At 45.0% G+C, this 21,101-nt stretch overlaps 1 protein-coding gene across 11 annotated transcripts in view; it reads left to right on the forward strand.

Annotated features, from left to right (window-relative positions):
- Positions 1 to 21,101, forward strand: part of EXD3 (exonuclease 3'-5' domain containing 3) — a 573,796-nt gene that overhangs the window by 356,870 nt on the left and 195,825 nt on the right. For 6 of the 11 annotated variants that reach the window (XM_084650099.1, XM_084650097.1, XM_084650092.1 and 3 more), the window contains one exon: positions 19,426 to 19,479. The exons of 3 other annotated variants lie outside the window; for them this stretch is intronic. In XM_084650099.1, coding sequence (XP_084506225.1) covers positions 19,426 to 19,479 — 54 coding nt within the window. Of the gene's footprint in view, positions 1 to 11,536; positions 13,622 to 19,425; positions 19,480 to 19,645; positions 19,708 to 20,886; positions 20,938 to 21,101 lie in introns of those variants that run through there. 2 more of the 11 variants (XM_084650101.1, XM_084650100.1) reach the window with 2 other exon arrangements.

A 21,101-nucleotide genomic window follows, 5' to 3' on the forward strand; every position in this document is an offset into this window, starting at 1 on the left:
TCTTCCAGGTAATTGATAAAAATTAGGGCTGTCGATTAATTGCAGTTAACTCACACAATTAACTCAAAAAACTGAATCACGATTAATCACAGTTTTAATTAGTCATAGAATATCAGGGTTGGAAGGGACCTCAGGAGGTCATCTAGTCCAACCCCCTGCTCAAAGCAGGACCAATCCCCAATTTTTGCCCCAGATCCCTAAATGGCCCCCTCAAGGATTGAACTCACATTGTTAAACAATAGAATACCAATTGTATTAAATATATTAGATGTTTTTCTACATTTTCAAATATACTGATTTAAATTACAATGAAGAATACAAAGTGTACACTGCTCAAGTTATATTATTATTTTTATTACAAATATTTGCACTATAAAAGTGATAAAAGAAACAGTATTTTTCAATTCACCTCATACAAGTACTGTAGTGCAATCTCTTTGTCATGAAAGTGCAACTTACAAATGTAGATTTTTTTTTGTTACATAACTGCACTCAAACAAAACAATGTACAACTTTAGAGCCAAAAGACAAACAAGTTTGTTTACATTTACAGGAGCTAATGCTGTCAACTTCTTATTTACAAAGTCACCAGAAAGTGAGAACAGACATTCGCATGAGACTTTTGTAGCTGGCGTTGCAAGGTATTTATTTGCCAGATATGCCAGATATTCATATGCCCCTTCATGTTTCGGCCACATTCCAGAGGACATGCTTCCATGCTGATGACACTCGTTAAAAAAATGTGTTAATTAAATGTGTGACTGAACTCCTTGGAGGAGAATTGTATGTCCCTTGCTCTATTTTACCTGCATTCTGCCATATATTTCATGTTCTAGCAGTCTCGGATGATAACCCAGCACAGGTTCATTTTAAGAACACTTTCACTGCAGATTTGACAAAATGCAAAGAAGGTACCAATGTGAGATTTCTAAAGATAACTACAGCACTCGACCAAGGTTTAAGAATCTGAAGTGTCTTCCAAAATCTGAGAGGGACGAGGTGTGGAGCATGCTTTCAGAAGTCTTAGAAGAGCAACACTCTGATGCAGAAACTACAGAACCCAAACCACCAAAAAAGAAAATCAGCCTTCTGCTAGTGGCATCTGACTCAGATGATGATAATGAACATGCGTCTGTCTGCACTGCTTTGGACTGTTATCGAGCAAAACCCGTCAGCAGCATGGACGCATGTCCTCTGGAATGGCGGTTGAAGCATGAAGGGACACATGAATCTTTAGCGCATCTGGCACGTAAATATCTTGCAACACCGGCTACAACAGTATCATGAGAACAACTTATTCTCATTTTCGGGTGACATTGTGAACAAGAAGTGGGCAGCATTATCTCCTGAAAATGAAAACAGACTTATTTATCTGAGTGACTGGCTGAACAAGAAATAGGACTGAGTGGACTTGTAGGCTCTAAAGTGTTACGCTGTTTTATTTTTGAATGCAGTTATTTTTTGTGCATAATTCTACATTTGTAAGTTCAACTTTCATGATAGAGATTGCCTTACAGTACTTACATTAGGTGAATTGAAAAATACAATTTCTTTTGTTTTTATATAGTAGAAATACTTGTAATCAAAAATAAATATAAATTGAGCACTGTACACTTTGTATTCTGTGTTATCATTGAAATCAATATATTTGAAAATGTGGAAAACATCAAAAATATTTAAATAAATGGTATTTGATTATTAACAGTGTGATTAATTTTTTAATCGCTTGACAGCCCTAGTAAATAATAAAAATGTTAAAGAGTATGGCCAGGAAATGATCCATGCAAGACCCCACAGGAAAGACATCCTCTTGCTGATGATTCCCTGTTTACAATTACATTTTCAGTCATATCAGTTAGCCAGTTTTTAATCCATTTAATGTGTGCCATGTTAATTTTATATCGTTCTGGTTTTTCAATCAAAATGTCATGCAGTACCAAGTCAAATGCCTTACAAAAGTCTAAGTATATTACATCAACCCTTTTACCTTTATCAACCATACCTGTAATCTCATCAAAAAAGATATCAACTTAGTTTGACAGGATCTTTTTTCTGTGAACCCGTGTTCATTTGCATTAATTACATTACCATTATTTAATTCTTTATTAATTGAGTCCCTTAGCAGCTGCTCTATTATCCTGTCCAGGATTGATGTCAAGCTTACCTGGGTCATCCCATTTCTCCTTAAAATTAGTAAAACATTAGCTTTCTTCTAGTCTTCTGTAACTTCCTTGATGCTCCAAGAGTTATTGAAAATCAACATTAACATCCAGCCCATCCTCAGCCACCTTTTTTAAAACCATTGGAGGCAAGTTACCTGGACCTGCTGATTTAAAAATGTCTAATTTTAGTAGCTTCCTCCAGTGATACTAGTGGAATGCAGTGTTATCACCATGTGATGAGATCATATCATCTGTTTTTCCCCAGATAGAGAGAGAACAGAAATATTTATTCAACACTTCCCTTTCTGCCACTGTGGCTATGTCTTCACTAGAAAAAAGGTGTGTTTTTAACTCTACTGAGCCCCCTTGGGTTAGCTAACTCACAGCACAATCCTAGGGAAGATGAGGCTATTTGTAGTTTTCACATGAGCTCACAGATGGAGTTAAAAACGATGGCAGAGCCTAGTCCTTAACTCAACCTGCTAACTTGTGTGAAAACTACCAAGCCAGAGTGAAACCACTGGATGTGACCTTTTAATACATTAATCAAAGCACCTGCCATTACAGGGCAGATGAAACAACAAGATAATGAGCAAAGGAAGATCCTCTTTTCCAGAGCAGTTTATTCAGTTGAAAGTGACCCCCATATCCATTCCATGCAGACCTGTTGGCTCCTGTGAGCTCAGCTGTTCCTTTTGGGATTTCCATCTGATAAATTAAACTGCCAGCTCACAACTGTGCTAATTAACATCCGATGAAGTGAGCTGTAGCTCACGAAAGCTTATGCTCAAATAAATTGGTTAGTCTCTAAGGTGCCACAAGTCCTCCTTTTCTTTTTGCTAATTAACAAAGTGTCCCCAGGTCCCCATGCAGAATGGGCAGCGAAGGGAGTCATCAAGTTCTAGCCAGATATTGTGTGTCTGTGTAGATATTGTAACTGTGTTTACTGGAATTTTTTCTTCTCTCCTGATGCTTCTGTCCTGGTTCCTCTGTCTCGATCCTTTCTTACCCTTCCTCATAGAGCATGGAACACCCTCCCCATACACATCGGGGCTCGACTGGGCTCAGTCTCTATTAGTCTGTTCTGAAGTGATGGCTACCCTCATAAAATCTCCACCAAACTTAGTTTCCTCTGTTGCAAAGGGAACCTTGGCTCCCTTTTGGCCAGTTCCTCGTGGAAATCCATCCTGCTCTCCTCTCCCGGTTGTCCAGTCCAACATGCAGGCAGATGGTTTCTGTTGCAGCTGTCACTCTGCAGCTGTGCAGAATGAACCTCAGGAACTCTGAACAGTAGCACACATAGCATCCTGTTCACTCAGCACTGTGTCATGTTTCCAGGCTGACTCCCTCTCTTTTCCTAGTCTGGCCATTACACAGGTGACATGGGCTCTTCAAGCTAAAAGCCTGAAATAAACAGGATGGGCTAGGTTTCAGGGGGGTAGCCGTGTTAATCTGTATCAGCAAAAACAACAAGGAGTCCTTGTGGCACCTTAGAGACTAACAAATTTATTTGGACATAAGCTTTTGTGGGCTAGAACCCACTTCATCACTCCTCTCCTTTACATTGGAGTCTTTTGTGGAGTTACTCCAGTTTTACACCAGCGTAGTGGAGATTGGAATCTGCCCTGATGTCTGCAGATTAACATAGTCCTTTGTTTCTCAGTTTATAAAATCCACCTCCCAACCCATAATTTTAACCTTCAGGTCGTTTTGTGTCGTGCTTTGTAGGTCTCTGCCACTCAGGCCTTTCTCCGGAGACTGATAAGACACTCTGACCATCCTGATTTCCATGGGCTTGTCACACATACTGAGTATTCCAAAGGGCCTGAAACGTATTCGGCATGATGATAGTACAGTGTGGAAGTGGACAAAGGACGACAATGTTTATAGGAGCCTTCCCTCCCCCTTTAGAGGATGAGTGGAGGAAAAGCAGATTTAGAAATACCCAGCCTCAGTGTGTAGTGGATCTGCTGCTCACAATGCTGAGGTGGCAGCTAGTTTGACGGAAGAATTCGTCTGTCAACCTAGCCACATCTACAATGGGGGCTAGGTTGACCTAACTATGGTGCTCAGGGGACAACATTTTTCACAGCCACGTATGACGTAGCTAAGTCAATCAGGTAGCTTGGTGATTACCTTCCTCGCCTTTCTGATTTTGCCAAGAATCTCTTTCCAAGTATTTCCTCACTCAAGTTTTCTCACTCTTCGGAAGGCTTAGCTTTGTCCATTGCATGCAGAAAGTTACCCAGCGATAGCTGCTGGAAGACAGTGTGGTCTAGTGATTAGAGGTGGGACTTATGGGTTCTGGACCCAGACTTACCATTGACTCACTAGTTGACCATGGGGGTAGTCACTGTGCTGTGCCTCAGTTTCATCTCTAAAATGGATGTCATGCTGTTTATCTTTCACTGTTGTGATACTTAATTAACTTTTCTCCAGAGCATTAAAATCTTTGGTTGAAAGTCTCTGCCTGTGACCATAGCATATTATTAGTATTCAGTAATTTAAATGCATTTTCCATTCCTATTCTATTGCAATTATTTTCATGTAAATCAGAAGTCTCACTGCAGCAGTTTGCAAGAAGCCCAGAGACTTGGCATTTTGTTCTCATCCTGAAGGGTGGTATCCCACATACCGGTGTGAAGAAAATAAAGCAAGCTTTGCAAGAGAAAAGGCAGAGCTGGCTCTTGACACCCTGAACCCTCACTCTATGGCTTCATCCAGCAAACTGTTACCTATGATTAAGGGCCTGTATCAACCTTAATGTCATGAAAGCCACACAGACCATAAAATCCCCATGTTCAGTGTGGAACTGGAACATTGGATGCATTTTTGTCTGAAATGCGTTAAATGTGAGTTTGGGAGGGGTGCCCCAGGCCCTGTCAGCCCAGAGGAATTGTATTGTTTCACTCCCTTTCAAAGCAGAAATCTCACATTCACCATAATTGACAACATTTTCCCCCCTGTTCATCCATGACAAACTGTAAACCCGGGGGAAATTTTGCCATGAAATCAACCTCCTCTTCTAGGGATTAAGAACGGTTTCTCACCATGGTACAATGGGCAGTTCACTGATGTACGGAGTTGGGATGTGCCCCTTCTGTTGGCAGCTGCTGGAAGTAGCCTCAGGGGGCTGTTGTCTATAGCAAGATGGCAGTTTTCTTACCCCCAGCTATCACAGCAAGCAGTGTCCTGTTGGTTATAGGGACAAATAACCAGAGAAAAATGGTAGAGTAGGACAGCATGTCTCCTGTTCTACTAAAAAGCTGTTGGTTAGCGGGAAGGAATTTCACGCTCTCATGGCCCTGCACCAGCTAGTCATGGTGCTACGCTCAGTTTGGACACTGAAACTAAGCTTAGCCAGCACCTTCTTTCCATTTTCTGGGCCAGATCCCCAGATGGGGTAAACAAGAGTAGCTCCATTGAAGTCAATAACGTAACACCTATAGACACCAGCTAAGGTTCTTTTCCTCTGTGTAGCCCCCCAAGAGGCTGTTCTAATAGCCAGCAGTTCCCAACGGCCGGGATGCCTCAGCCCATCCTCCTTTGCCCTGTGAAGTCCCCCTTGCATCAGGGTCTGGGAGGCGAAGAGATGTAGGAATCACTACTGTGGCTCTGCATCGCTGAGGAGCCTGCCGTATACAGCGGTCTGCAGCTTTGCTGGCTTTAGGGCTACTTTGTGTCGTTGGCGTGAGGCTCAGGATCTATCCCAGCGACTTTTTATCTGTCTCAGTTGCCTAAAGGCAATGCTAGAGGCACTCCCAGGCTTGAGGCCCTGGTTTAAATCTCTTGGGAGATCTGGTTCTTTAGCGTTTCCCACGAGAGGAGCTGAGATTGGGGTTGTCCGAAAAGGGGCCTTTAGACGAGTGCAGAACTGGATCCCTTTCTGAGCGCAGTGGCCTGGCAGCATTTGTTTGTGCGAGGTAGGATTCTCACGCTATAAATATACAATCTGTGATAAGGGAAGGGAAAAAGCCCAGCATGGAAATATTCTTTCTGTAAGAGAAATAATTTTGCTGCTGCTAAATATATATGTTCATATTATTCCTCTCTTGGTCTCTAGTATGATGGGAGAGCATGCACGCATGCTGCCCTCAGGGAATTGAGTACACTGCGCATACCCAAAGCATTCAGAAAGGCCATGTGTCCGCAGGGGATGGAGGCATTACAAAGAGAGGGGGGGAGCAAGGGGGATGGTCCCTTTCTCTGGTGTCCTCCCCTCTAGTCTGCATGATCATTCTCATCTCTTTCAAGGCAGTAAAACCCTGGTACAAGGTTAACCATGAAGATCACAGAAAGCAATCTCTAAGCAGGTGCTGGCAGTGAGAAAAGAAACATTATCTGCTGTGTTCTCTCCTTTCCCAACCCTAGCTGTGAAAAGAGCTGTGGATGGCTTTGTTCACGGGGAGCACACTGTTGGAGAGGAGGGGTTTGTGTGATATGTCTAATCGACTCCTGTCTCATCCCCAAGCATCCTGGCCCTGATATTTACTTCCTGATTGACATTTCTGGTATCTTAATTCTGCTGTGCGGTACTCTCCTTGCCTCGCTGGGGGGGTGGTGCAGAGACAGATGTTCCTGGTAACTGCTGTGAAGTCACTGAGACAGTGACTGTGTTGTAAAGTAACATATACTCAACTTTCCATCCCTAAATGGGAAGCCAGTGGGGTTTTCTGTTAATCCATAATCTGAGAGCCAAATCCTCAAATAGCATGAATCAGCATAGCTCAACTGAATGTCAGTGAAGCTATACCAATTTACACCAACAACGGTTCTCTGTCCTAAGCTCAGTGGAGCCATGGCAGTCTACACCAGAGAGGGTTCAAGCCCTGGGTATTTTTTGTGGTGATAACCCCATCACCGCTGGCACTCTTGCATCTTCTTTGAAAAAATCCCTGGTGGTTCAATTTGTATCATGTACCTGGGAACCCTCATAACAATAGGTCTGGGCATCCCTAATGTGGCTTTGTTCTATTTAACGCTGGGTGTGAAATCTCAAGGATACAAACATCTTTAAGTCATGACATAGTCATGTAGTTGTCTGCCAGTTGGTACACACACACCACTGTTATGAGGCTGGGCAAAACCATGAGGAGGTATTTCTTGCATGTTGACAAAATTACATTATTGGATATTCAGGGCAGATTAAGATCAGTTCCGTTTCCTTCTGAACCTCTGTTTATGTCCAGGGAGTTGAGGGCATCTTTCAGGAGGATCTTTGACACCCAAAATATTGTAAATCACCATGTCCCCCATCTCCTAGAAGAGCCCCGATTCAAGAAGCTAATCTGTTAGAAAGGGCCTTAAATACTGGGGAACTGTCAGAGCTGTCAGACTATAAAGCACAACTTTTTCCCCATTTTTTCTATCATCTCCCTCTGCCCTCCCATTGCCTTATTGACTAGTTATCAAAGTTGATAACTTCTGCTACTTCTAAGCCAGTCCTCTCTACCTGCTTGATCCTGGAGTGAAATCATTATAGTGTGTGTGTGATACTGTATTCACTTGTGATGGGATATGGCAAGGTCATGATTTCAGCTCTCGATTCAGCAGTTAAAGTAGCTGGTCTGGGAGGATATCATCAGTAGTAACAGAGAAATATGAAAGATGCTTTTCTTGAGTATATTATCTTTTAAGGACTCTGTGCCTCTCAAACATACACATAAAGGCAAAGTAGCCTTTACTAACCATGCTCAGTAGAAGAAGGAAAGGAGAGAGATCTGTACGGTTGGAAGAGAAATGCATCAGGGAAGCCATAATTTTTAGTTGGACATGTCCTTGATTATTAAATGTATTTATTGAACCACTCCTGATGTGTCCTGATGAAGCTGATAGAGAGCAATATACAACACTTTCTCCAAGGCGAGTTCAGAACCCTAATTGGGTTTCCACCAGGGCACCTGGATCCAATCGACCTTAGTGCAAGCTCCTTCAGACAATGTGCTCTTATAACAGTATTTGTCAGAGCGTCCAGCATAAGCTAAAGAGAAAGGGAAGATTTGTATTCTTTTTAAATAGTTAGAGTAAACAGTATCTGGTGGGAGGTGCGGGATTGACAGCTCGGAGGGTCACAGTCCTCTATTTATCTACACCACATGGGAAGCCTGCATTGCTACTACCCCAGCCCAGCCCAGCAACATGCCTCAGTCTTGACCCAGAGGGCCCAGTTAAGAGGGTAAGAGGAGAGTTCATGACCTGCCTCTTCGTTGCTCCGTCTGCTGAGACTGCCCAGACCAGGGAGCCAGTCAGGGCCCACAGTGGTCATGGGATTTGCGATGGCGAAGGAGGAATCACAACGTGTATTTGTAGGCCTTCATTGTGGTGTGCTCCTTGCACGGTGGGATAGACACACTGCTTACAGCACCATTACAGACAAGGCAATAGAGCAACCTGGTTTAGTTCCCATTAACCACTGGCACAAATAATGGTAACAGAAAAAACAAAATGTCTGCCTATTTCTGATGGGATTTCCTAAAGGAAAAGGACTATTGGGGACTGTTTCGCTAATGCTGGGTGAGTGAGTCAGTGTCTTGTATCGACCTTAGTAGCAAGCCTGCAAGTTTCCTTCTGGCTTCTGAGCAGCATGCTGTGACTTTGCCTACTCCCAGGTGGGACGTTCACTCTGCTTTAATATGCCATGGTTTTAATTGTCTAATGTCCCGCCTAGTGCAGTGACAGGAATGTCTGGGTGATGGGAGGGAGGGGAGAATTGCTGCGGAAGGGAAAGGGGAAAGCTACTTCCTTGTTTTTCCAGCTCCAGACCCTCTCCCATTTCCATTGCTGGGAACGGCAGGGTTTAGCCCAGCTCAAGGTTACGTCCTTCTGCTGTATGGCCTGGGTTCAAAAAGCGTGAGAGAGAGCTAGACACAATAACAAATATGTCAAACGTGCAATCGCTTCCTCTTGGGCTTCTGGGGCTTTTGTGCAAGTGTATGAGGAGGGGAGGGGGGAAAAGATTAATGGAATCAAATAGGAACCGTGCTGGCAGTAGGGTTAGAATGTGTCAAAAATATTTGCTAACAGAGCCTAAACATCAGGGAAGCAAGATTATGGGGCTTTGTGCATCTGAGGAGATGAGGAAAAAAAGGCCATTCTTAGATTCCCCACCTGTTGTAATTCTCAGTAGAAATCACTCATTTTCCATGGAGAAGCTGCTCTGAATAGTGCTGAATTTGTGTCACTTCAGGAAGAGTTGAACCTTTCTCTAGTTTTGCTTTCAGGTATATTTGTTATAAGCCTGTGAGGCAGGAAAAGACCCTCAGAAAACTGGTCAGAATTTTTCAATTTTTGAATCACAACAGGGAAAAAAGGGAACAAACTTTCCTGACCAGTGTGGTAGAGAGCATTTCCTGTTACCCACAGCTGTGCTCTGAAATCCGCAGCCACCAGGAATAACTCTTTCCCTGGGTGGGTGTGTAAAGCCCATTGGCATGTTTGGTTTGTTACCAGGGACAGTTTGCGTTTGGGAACCATCCATTGTTTCCTGCAACAGGCACTGGTGCAATGAACAGGAAATTGTTTTTATTTAGCTCATCTTTTCCTCTGGCATGAGACTGATCCGTCATCCTTTAACCTTCTGGGGCCATAGGAGACTAATTCCTTCAAACACCTTGACCCAGGCTGTGTCCCAGGGGCTCTGCATATCCACGAGCAGGGCCAGCTCTAGGCACTAGCTAAGGAAGCAGGTGCCTGGGGAGGCCCTTCGACCTTTCCTGGGGCGGCACTCCTCCCTCGCCGGCCCTGCGGCCTTCCCTGGGGCGGCACGCCTCCCTCGCCGGCCCTGCGGCCTTCCCTGGGGCGGCACGCCTCCCTCGCCGGCCCTTCGGCAGCAGCTTTTTTTTATTTATTCTTCTTCGGCGGGCACTTTTTTTTTTTCCCCCGCTGCTTGGGACGGCAAAAAAGGTCGAGCCGGCCCTGCCCGTGAGGCTCGGAAAGCCAGTTTCAGCAATGAGCCAGAGTAATGTGACACTTACCTGTGGTGTTCCCTACCAAACTGTCCCCTCCAGTGCATTTCTCCCCTGTAAACTCCACCCCCACCAACCACTATGTGCTGAATGAATAAAAAGCCTTTTCTCTTCGATCCTTTAATTTTTGTTATGGTCACAAACACACAGAGACAACAAAGATAACCTGGGGCAAAAGGGCTGATAACACTCTGAGGGGAGAAACCAGGAAAGCTTGCTTACAGATGCACTATAGTAGCAATCGAAGGTTCGGGAACGGGCACCTTCTGGTCCTTGTATCCTCCCCTGGTATTGAGTGCAAGGGATACCTATCCCCACCCCCGCTTCATAGGACGTTTCGAGGAGGAGGATGTAGGACTGAGTGATGATGGCAGCAGGTTCAGCATTGGTTGCAGAGGGACTCTAGCATCCAGCTGCCTTTCTTGAACCTCAATCAGACACCTCAACATGTCTGTTTGTTCCTTCATAATCCACAGCATCTTTTCCTCCATGGCACGCTCTTGTTCCCTGCATGCTCCCCTGTCCTCGCTGTCCATGTCCAGGCTTTTGGATAGCATAATCCTCCATGTGCTGAGCTCCATCTTGTCACTCTCGGACGCGTACATTAATTCATTGAACATGTCCTCCCGAGTCGTCTTTTTCCGCCTTCTAATCTGGGAAAGTCTCTGTCCCAGTGTGGAGGATGTGCCAACAGACAAGGTTGCAGCTGTAAAGAATACAAAGCACAAGGGTAGCATTGACAGTGCATGCATTGTTTCTGGTGCAAGATTAATTCTTTTTATAAAAGAAACACTCCTCAATGCACTTCCCTGCAAGCCACAACGTAATCACAACCACTGGCTATTGCAGGAGTTGGTTTGCTGCTCCAGCCATTGTGAGTAAGACCACGAGGTGTGGGCAAGAGGTCTTGTGCCGCTGCTTTTGTGAAAAGAACAGGAAGACTTGTGGCACCTTAGAGACTAACAAATTTATTTGAGCATAAGCTTTCGTGAGCTACAGCTCACTACATGAATACTCCTTTTCTTTTTGCGAATACAGACTAACACAGCTGCTACTCTGAAACCTGCTTTTGTGAAGACATCCGTGGGATCACAGGTTGGAACTTGGGAAAAGGCCCTTTTTCCCTAGCAACCTGGATGGTGCTTGAGGACAGGCACCAGTGTAAAGGCCCCCAAATAGTTTTTTACAAAAGCAGCACCAGGTTGCGGGGAAGGGAGACAAACAGGAAGCTGCCCCCCCCCTTTTTTTTCAATGCTTCTTGCAATACACAGTGATCCCTTCCAACCACAACCAGGGCACGCCTGAGAAAGTGTTGTTGTGTGACCCAGAATTCACCAAAGGGGGTGGATTACTTGTCAAATTGCTTGTGGTTTAAGGGCTAGCATTTAAAACTTCCCCCATTTCCTGTAGGTGACCACATACGATATCACTCTCCTGAGGGTAACGGAGGCGGAAAGGGAGCAAATGCTGCAAGCGTCTGGGTACAGACCTGGTCCTTATGCTGCAGTGCTGTGTGCCGCAATGATGCCAGCAGAGTTAATACTGGAGTGGCGTGGGAAAGTGTCCTACCGTGGTGGACGAAATAAGGCAGCCCTTCCCAGAAATCTTCTGCAAAGGATTGCAGAGTACCTCCATGAAAGCTTCCTAGAGATCTCCATGAAGGATTCCAGGGCCATCCCCGTGCACATAAGCAGTCTTTTTTGAAGAGCTCCCTCTGCGTAGCTGGAGTGGTCACCGATAACCACGACACCTCCTTTTTTCTTCAGATTCAACATAAAAAATAATAGCATGTAACCCCGACAGTTTGACTGGAAATGTGGACTCACCAGAGGTGGCTTACCCAGCATCACGCTCTGCTGGCAATTGGACCTGTGAAGGGATGGCCTCCAAGGTTAAAAGCAGTTCTTTACAGGCCTCTTAGTTTGGCAGAAGGGACTTGGTAGTTTAGACACACACATTATTAGATCGACTTAACGCAGCTTAGGTAGTGTAGACCAGGCCTGAGGCTTGGGTGAAGGCAAGCTGGCTAAAGCTCAGTCCAGACAGGACTGAGGCAATAATGGTAAATTGAAGAAAGCGGCTGGAAGAGGTGATAGAGGCTGTATCTGCCCCTTTGGTGGAGAGTGCTTGTCATTGGCCATCAGAACTCACCACTTAGCAGTGTCTATAGACATTGGTATCAAACAGTAGCTAGGGCTGTGTTTCTCCATCTTGATTAGGAGCTTGTGGTTGTTTCCCTCAGCTTTGGATCTCATTACTCCTATCCATACCCTTTGCCCCTCAAGATCCCACTAATGCAGTGTGACCAGCGTGGGGCTACACCTTAATTTCACTGGACTGCAACTGGTGTGGAAGATAGCTGCCTGCTTCTTACACAGTGTATTGTGCCCAGAGCACATGACCCCTGTGCACCAGGACCTGCACTGGCTGCCTTTTGGTATCGGGATGGAGTGGAAGGTGTTGGTTTTGAGTTATAAAGAAACCTTTAATGGGTTGGAGTTTGCCTGCCTGAAAGACGACTCTCTCCCTGTGCTATACTGCCGCGGCTGGAGCTGTGTAAAAGAGAAAGCAGGACTCCAAGGATCCCTTGCTCTGGAAATCACTGCTTCAAATCCAGAATTCCATGAATATGTCCACCTTCAGGACACACTGCAAAGACTGTCTGTTGGTTTGGGCCCTGACAGAATTGGAGTGGATTTGATTTTTTCTTTGCTGGGGTAGGATATTAGTATTTTATTATTATTACAGTAGGAAGGGCCCCATTGTGATTGGCACTGTACTGGCAGATAATAGAGACACTCCCTGCCCCAGAGAGCTTGCAATGTAAGACCATGGGCAGCAAACAGATGAGGGGAGAGCAAGGAAACAGTGAGATGACCGTGGTCAGCATGAAAAGTAGCCGTCATGGCACACAAGCTGCCTAACCACTGAGGAGCTTTCTGCAGGCATCACGGCAAAGGAGAATTTCAAGGAGGACAATGAGTTGGTTTTGCAGATGGTTACAGGGAGCTCCTCGCAAGTGTATGGAGCAGCATGGGAGAAACCCCAAAGGTGATTGTTCAAAAATGTAACACCTGAGCAGTGAAAGCTCATACCATTGGCAGAGTGGAGGTGGGAATCAATATCCCAATATAAAGCATGGTAAATTGGGTGCAATTGGGCTGTGATGGGCCTTACAAGTGAAGATAAAAGTTTGTGTTTAATGGGGATATATTTTGCTGCTGTGCTTTACTGCCAGGTCTTGTTAATTTTGATGTGGGAGGTGGGAGGGGGCTGCTGGATGGATATCCTTGCAAAGATGCTTCTTTAAACAGTGCCAGAGATCACCACCAAATGCTCATGCCTGGCTTAATGATATGGCCTCCTTGCAAACCATTGGCATTCCACAGAAAAGAAATGCCCAAAAAATTCAAAGTAATTTGGGCTGCCTTTTTAGAGGTCTTTGATTAATGCAGACTGAAGATAGATATTTTGCTTTCCTTCCCCTGCCTTATCCTAGCCCTCTTTACTTACTCTGTGTGTTATGATGAATTTTGTATTTTGGTATATCTCTTGTATTTGAAAAAAATAATAAAACATTATAAATTTTAAAAAATAGTGCCGGGGCCGTAGAGCTGCAGAAAGGATCCTGTTTTGCAATTCAATTCAAAGACATCTAATGAAGAAGCAAAATGAACAATACTTTTACCCATTTTCATCAGATGTTCACTTTAAAAGGGGCTCTCTTGCATCTCTACATGTCTTGTTTTTAATGGGCAAGAGTTTTTGTTCTATGAATAGGCTTCTATTGTTCACTACTGTAGAATGGAAGTAAATGCAAAGGAGACCTAGATGTAAAATCCAAATGCAGCCAGGTTTATGCAGCCAGATTAAAATAGCTCCCTAAGGTGGTTTAATATTGCCCTCAGCCTTTGGCTCCAGACAACTCAGCACCATCAGAGGAGCTGTACTCTCACTCTCAGTTCCAGTCAGTATTTGCTGTATTAGCCTTTTGGATATTTTAATTTAATGAAAAGTTTGAACCTCTTTGAAAAGCCCTAACAAAAATCAGAATGAGTGTGACAAACTCTTACCCTCTGTATAGAATCATAGACTATCAGGGTTGGAAGGGACCTCAGGAGGTCATCTAGTCCAACTCCCTGCTCAAAGCAGGACCAATCCCCAATTTTTGCCCCAGATCCCTAAATGGCCTCCTCAAGGATTGAACTCACAACCCTGGGTTTAGCAGGCCAATGCTCAAACCACTGAGCTATCCCTCCTCTCCCACTGAGCTATCCCTCCTCCGTACCTGAGCTGCTGGCTAGCACTTCGGCCATGGGGCTATAACACACTAACACACATTATTTTTGGTCATTTGACCACATGTCCATTATTTTTGTAAATACCCCTATCTTGTTTTACACACAGGGAGGATGTGAGCATATCAGAATGTATGGCAGCGCAATAAGAATTGCTTATTGGCACCCATTTGGCATTACCTCATTGCTTGGGAGCAGCTGCCCCATCACAGAGTTTATCCGAGAGAAAAGGTCCTCTAGAGATTTCAGAAACCATGTGAATTTGGTTGGTGCTCCTGTTTCCCTCTCCCTCCTGTAAAGTCTTGCTGCCTGAATTGCTATGACAACATGTTATAATATTTCATTATGGATGGAGCTTGGGTTTAGGGGTGGTGCTTCAGAAGAATACAGCCATTTCTCCCCACCCATTCCGACCCTCATTACACCATGTTTTATGATGAATCATTAGTTGTCCCTAGATGACTCATTTCACCATTACCAGAAAGAGGGCAAGGAGACAAGATGGCAGGTGTTTAAGCAGCAAAGAGTAGGAGAGGGTTGGTAAGTTAGGTAACTGGAAGGAAATAGTGGAGTAGGTGATTGGGGTTTATAGGGCAAGGGATTTCTAGAGACTTCTGCCACCTCAAATTTTGCAGAAAACACTATTTTAGGAAATTATTTTAATGTTTTTGTTAAAATTATTGGTGCTGTTTTTGTCTTTCTGCTCCTGCAAAGTTTTGTTCCTTAGCTACCATGAGTTACAGAAATAACCCCTGGTCTGCCCACAATCCCAGAATAGCTGGCTGATCTGCTAAAACGATCGGCAGTGAAATAATTATCAGTTGCCATCATTGGTCTTAAGAGTTAACAACCAATTGAGGTGGATGTGTCAGTTCACACCTCTCATAAGGCTTAGTGTTTTACTGTGTCTATCCGCAGACTCAGGCAGACAGCACTGCATCAGGTCACAAACAGATGGTTTCCTTCACCGCCATATGAGGGAGAAATTTAAATGAAATGTTAAATGCTGTAGAAACTGATGGAGTCACCACGGAAGGGCTGCAGAATTACCAGCTCAGGTCAGCTCATGGATGTAATTGCACTGTATGTTGTGTCTTTGTAATAATGTTTACTGAGTACAGTATATACCATACTGAGGAGCAGCAAGTCAGAATGGCTGTTTATGGGAAAACTGATACTTTCCTGGGCATTTCTGAGTCTCATCCTAGCGGTAAAGTCACCATGAAAAAGACTTTATGCTTCAAGATTGGTGCATTCTGCACTGTGCACTGTTTCTAAAGATTTGCAGCCCTGCCTTGCTGACAGTTTGACATGTTTTGTATGTGCAGCTCTAAATCAAAGGCAAGAGAGACAAAACATGCTTTCTCCAATACATTATTCTATATTTTACTATTATTTGTATTGTGGTAATGCCTAGAAGTCCCAGCTGAGGTTGATGACCTCCTGGGCTATGTGCAAGACACACAATAAGAGACAGGACCTGTTACGAAGAGCTTATAATCTAAATAAACAAGGACGAAAGGGACAATTACTATCCCCATTTTACAGATAGGAACCAAAGCCCAGAGGGAGTAAGTGACATGCCCAAGGTCACACAGGAAGGCTGTGACAGAGCTAATGATTAAACCCTAATTTTCAGAGTCTCAGGCCAATGCCCCTCCTCCCCGGCCGTGAGCTAGAGGGTTAAATCTCATTCACCTCTTTCACAGCTTTTAAAAACTACTTTGTCATCATGTTTTAATATCAATCCAGCTTGAATTGGAAGATCTTACTTTGCTGGCCATCTCCGTACTTTACTCCAGACTCTCAGTGCCTGGCTTGCTCTTTCAAACGGTGGCTATCAATAGCAGGGATGGGTGATGGGTTTGTAGTTCCAGTGATGCAGGGAGTAAGGCAGTAATGCAAAATCTAGCAAGCACACATGTCATAAGGAGGATTTAAACCCAGATCCCTAGCCCTGTATGCTGCTAAGTCTTTATCATTGGTTGGACTCAATCACATCTGCTATAACAATGTCAGTTTTAGCAACACCCTGTGGCGTTAACATTCTGACTCTGGTAACTAAGAGCTGCTGTTGGGAATGCTTCCCCCAGGTGCATGCCTTCATTGCAGCAAGAGGGGGCGAAAGTTCTTTTGTCCTGGAGTAACCATGGCCCCTGGGCAGAGCACTTGGAGCCCAGGTAAATCAGGGTTAATGCCAGCAAGGTATCCCTGTGTAATGTCCTTTTTATCTGATGTGATACAGTGCATTTCCTGGCCCAGTGGTTCTTGTCCGGTCATTAAGGCTGCTTGGCAGTTGAGCAGAGAGGAAGGCTGTAAGTAAACATGGCACTCTTGGATCAGTCGCAGGGAAAGCCAGCAAGGAGCTGCATGGGATTGCTGTCTCCAAAGCCTTCTTGTTTCCTCGCCTCTCAGACACACAGCTTCCTGCCAGGGAAGGCACACACTGCTGAGCTCCAGCGACACAGCTCTCTCCCTGTGAGAATGGCTGATCCCTGCATTTTTTTCAGCAGTCTGCTCAAACCAGAATCTGTAGCTCTGAGTTGTCTCAAAGTTCAGCCTTACCTGGATCTGTGTCTGAATCCCACCTTCTGGGCCCATCAAGTCCAAGCCATGTGTGTTTTGCTGGAATCTTGCCAGGCATATGAAATTTAAATGAACATCTGGAGACATTTGTTTTTCATGGAGGTGCATTGAGCTTTTCTTCTGAATCTACTCATAAAAGGCTCCACAGTTCTCTGCCAGGCAGTTTCCATATCGTTGCAACACGCACACATTCGCATAGATTTGCATGTCTGACTGCTTACTAACAACTCAGGGATACACCACGCTGGTCTTACTCTGCTGATTGGAATGGGCAGACAGTGGAGTGACCAGTACTAAACAAACAGGTTTCTATGTGATCCATTGTAGTGAGAGAGGTGTGTGTGCATGTGCTGTGTGTGTGTGTTTATGGGTATTCGACTTCCTATGATGGGGCTATTAAGGGAGGAATGTCAGTGTCAAAGCAGCTTTCAGGTTATGCTGTTTAGATCTTTAATTGCATTGGATTTCAGTCCCTTCTCTACTCATCTGTGCTGACCCAGCCAATTAGCTGAAAATCATCCCTCAACAGGAGCGGTGAGGGGAGCTTGACACCTCCTCTGGCTGGGCCAGGAAAATATGCTGCTGGTCTGCGTCCCTCTCATCCTCTTCCTCGCGTATCGTTCCCCTGGTTACAGAGCCGTGGGATTCGGGGAAATCCGGAGAACACAGCTGCAGTGTCAGCCCCACTCCAAAATGTCCTTATCTGGCACATTGTTTACTGGGCCAAGTGTTAACTACAGGAATTTGAATTCCCTTCTTAGCTAATCATTGGTGCCAAACCTTAGCATATAGTAATCCCTTGCCCTTCTCTGGTACTTTCCATCCGAGGATCTCAGAGCACTTTCCTAACATCAATAAGTCAACACTCAGAACACCCCTGTGAAGCACACGATTCTGTGTAATCCTCATTTTAGAAGGGGGAAACTGAGGCATATACCACTTAAATGATCTTAGTCATACACCAGATGTTTAGCAGTGCCAAGGTTACAACCAGTATCTCTTCACTGTTGATTCTGTGCTTTACCCATTAGACCATAGCTGTTTACTCAGAGGGTGAACCCTATTGCTTTGCATAATCATCACAATAAAAATAGTATTGTCAGACTTTCTAGTTATTTCCACTAATGCTTGTGAATTCTCCCTTTGAGCGCTGCAGAATAACAGTCTTGCTCAGCTGACCTACCTGTTTAGGTTCAAACTACCTCAAAGACCACTGAGATTGGGTACTCCTAGCTGAATTGTAAGGTGAAATGCACAGCTTTAGGTTACTTACAAAGTAAACATTTTGCTAACAGGCAGACGCACCTTGGGAGGAGAGTCTGCTTCGAAGGCTGGTTTTGCTCCAGTATGTCAGTAGCACCTGGAATGTGCCCCTCCTAAGACGGAACAGCCCTCAGGAAATGAAAACTCTCTATTGTTACATTGGACTGGCCTGTTCTTGGCTGCAGTGGGAGTTTGGAAGCACTCCCAATATCTGCCATGCATCCAACATGTTCACAAACTGTTTGAGGATGCTGTTCTGCTCCCCACCCTCTTCCCCTCCAAGCCCCCCAGCTCTGACTGCTTCCTATAGCCCTGGTTCCCACCCGCTGGCACAGAATCTCTGTCACATGCAGGGAGTGAGGGACAGGCTCTCTGATTTAGCTGTCATTGTAAGTGGAAGGAAGTAGCAGACTTGAAATCTTTGAATATCTTCCAAGGGGATTCCCATCCCCTCCAAGGCATGGCTCAATTTCCCAGTGAAGGCTGGACAGTTTCCAGGTTGGGGTGTTTTATGTCTTTTTCTGAAGCACACACTTTCCTTCTCTCCCCTTCACTGCAGATATTCCAAGGTAGCAAAGTACTGAGTCCTGGGGCCCCATCTAGCATCCTTTGGCCAAGCACGATCAGGTGGTGGTATAGCTGACTAATACGTTCCTGTGGTGTGTTACTGCTACAACGAACAAATGTTCTAAGGCAGTGGATTCTAAAAGATGTTTCCAGGAGAGACCTTTTGCAGAGTTAACAGGTGCAGAGTCCTTGCACCCACTCTTTGCACACTACTCAGGATGAGCCTTTGAATCTGCGAGCCAAAGAAGGGATTGTAGTGTGTAACCCTCTGGTACCCTCTGACTTGCGATGGTCCTTGTGTTAGCTTGAGCGGTTGGCACTCTGCATGCCCTTCCCCCAGACAAGTCATGCTAATGCAAGAACAGATTCCTGCTGCACAGCTCTAGGGAACTGTCAGGATCTGCTTTTCCTTCTCTCCTTCCGTGCTCAGGATTTGTGGCTGTGCATTATATTCCTTGTATTCTGTAGCCAAATGAAACCCTAATATGCTTAGGATATTTACTGCAAGAAAAAAAAGAGTCTAAATGCTACAGTTATCCCTGAGTCTGTCCCATTTAACTCCAAGAATCTCGTCTCTCCCTGCAGGTTGCATCAGTGCAGCCAGAGAGCAGAAACCTGACTGACGTGATCCGTATACCTGTGAGTGAGCAGGTTTGGAGGGCTGGGGGACTGTGATCAGGGAGCACATTTTTTAAAGGGGTCCATTGATATACCTAGCCGTTCTCATTGGCAGATCCTGTCTTATTCCCTTTGCTGGGACCACAAGATCTGTCTTTGAATAAGACCTTTCTCTCTCCCCTCCCAGCTCTCTCTCATTGACTGCACTTTGTTGATATTAACGGAGGAATCCTCACAGCCCCATGGGAGGTAGGTAGGACAGTGCCATTATGCAGTGAATCTGAGTTTGTAGCATTCCCCCGTCTCCTTGAACATGCATATGAATTCAGTTTTCACCATTCCCCATAGGACTAAGTCAGAGAAGGAGTCAGTCTGTGAGAAGATGCCTTATTTAAATATTTAGTGCTCCAGCTGGAGGCCTGGCTTTGAATCCAGACAGACTCAGGATTGAAAATGAGTTTGGGGGCCAGTGCAGAAGCAAAGCAGTAGCCTGTGCACTGTTATGCAGCCAAACCTGTCCCTACCATGTCTACAATGTGATTAAAAACCTGCAGCTGCCCCATGCCAGCTGACTCTGGCTCGCAGGGCTCAGGTTGAGGAGCTGTTTAGTAGCTGTGTAGACATTCAGGCTTGGGCTGGAGCCCAGGCTCTAAGACCTTGTGAGGTGGGAGGGTCCCAGAGCTCAGGCTGCAGCCTGAGCCAGAACTGCAATTAAACAGCCCCACAATCTGAGCTCTGTGACCCAAGTCAGCTGGCGTGGGCAACCTGTGAATTTTTAATTGCAGTGTAGATATAACCCTAGTCTCACACTCCCGTGGCCAAAAGGAGACAGTACTGCTGACGTTATTGGCCTCATCACCAGGATCAAGGGGATCGTGCTAACTATCGAGAGCATCCCCCTCCAGCCAACGAAAATGGCTCTCCCATTTTCCACGGCTGTATTGCAGAACCTCAAGGATCTGTACAAGCCATAGACTGGTTAGTATGTCAACAGAAGGTATACGGAGGGTATTGGTTTCATGCGTATCACCACCAAATTCTAGATAATGGAGAATTATGTCTGTCCACTGTCTTTAACTTTGCTTTTGTGAGTCAAGGCATCATAGCACATGTGGTATCTAGCATCTGAAACCCCTGCAACATTTGAACACCACAGGTGCTCAGATACGATAGTGATGGGCACGGAGTGAAATCCTTGGTGGATGGAGAGAGTGCCTTAATTCCAGATTTTCTTTTGCCTTCTCATTTGAGTTAGAGCCTTATGCTTGTGATTCCATGTTTGCTGCCTGCCCACTTCTGTGGGCTTCTGCAGACACAGAGCCTGCCAGCACATTTCTGCGGCTCTGGGCACTTTCTGCGGCTCTGGGCAGTGCTTAGACTGGAAGCTCTTTGAGGCAGCAACTGACTTCTTGTTCTGTGTCTATACAGTGCTGAGCACAAGATGGGTTCCTGACCCGTGGCTGGGACTCCAAGGCATTATGGTGATACAAGTAATAAATAATAATCACTTCTCAGAAAATCTGCCCTGAATGTTATATTGAACACTGTTTTTGTGATTTGCTTAATTTCATAACAGTTTGAGCCAAGCCCCCAGCAGCTCCCGGAGCTGTCATCGTATGGTAGAAAATTGACGGTTCGATCAT

Source organism: Lepidochelys olivacea, assembly GCF_965140295.1.
Source record: "Lepidochelys olivacea isolate rLepOli2 genome assembly, chromosome: 16".
NCBI classification, from domain to species: domain Eukaryota; kingdom Metazoa; phylum Chordata; order Testudines; family Cheloniidae; genus Lepidochelys; species Lepidochelys olivacea.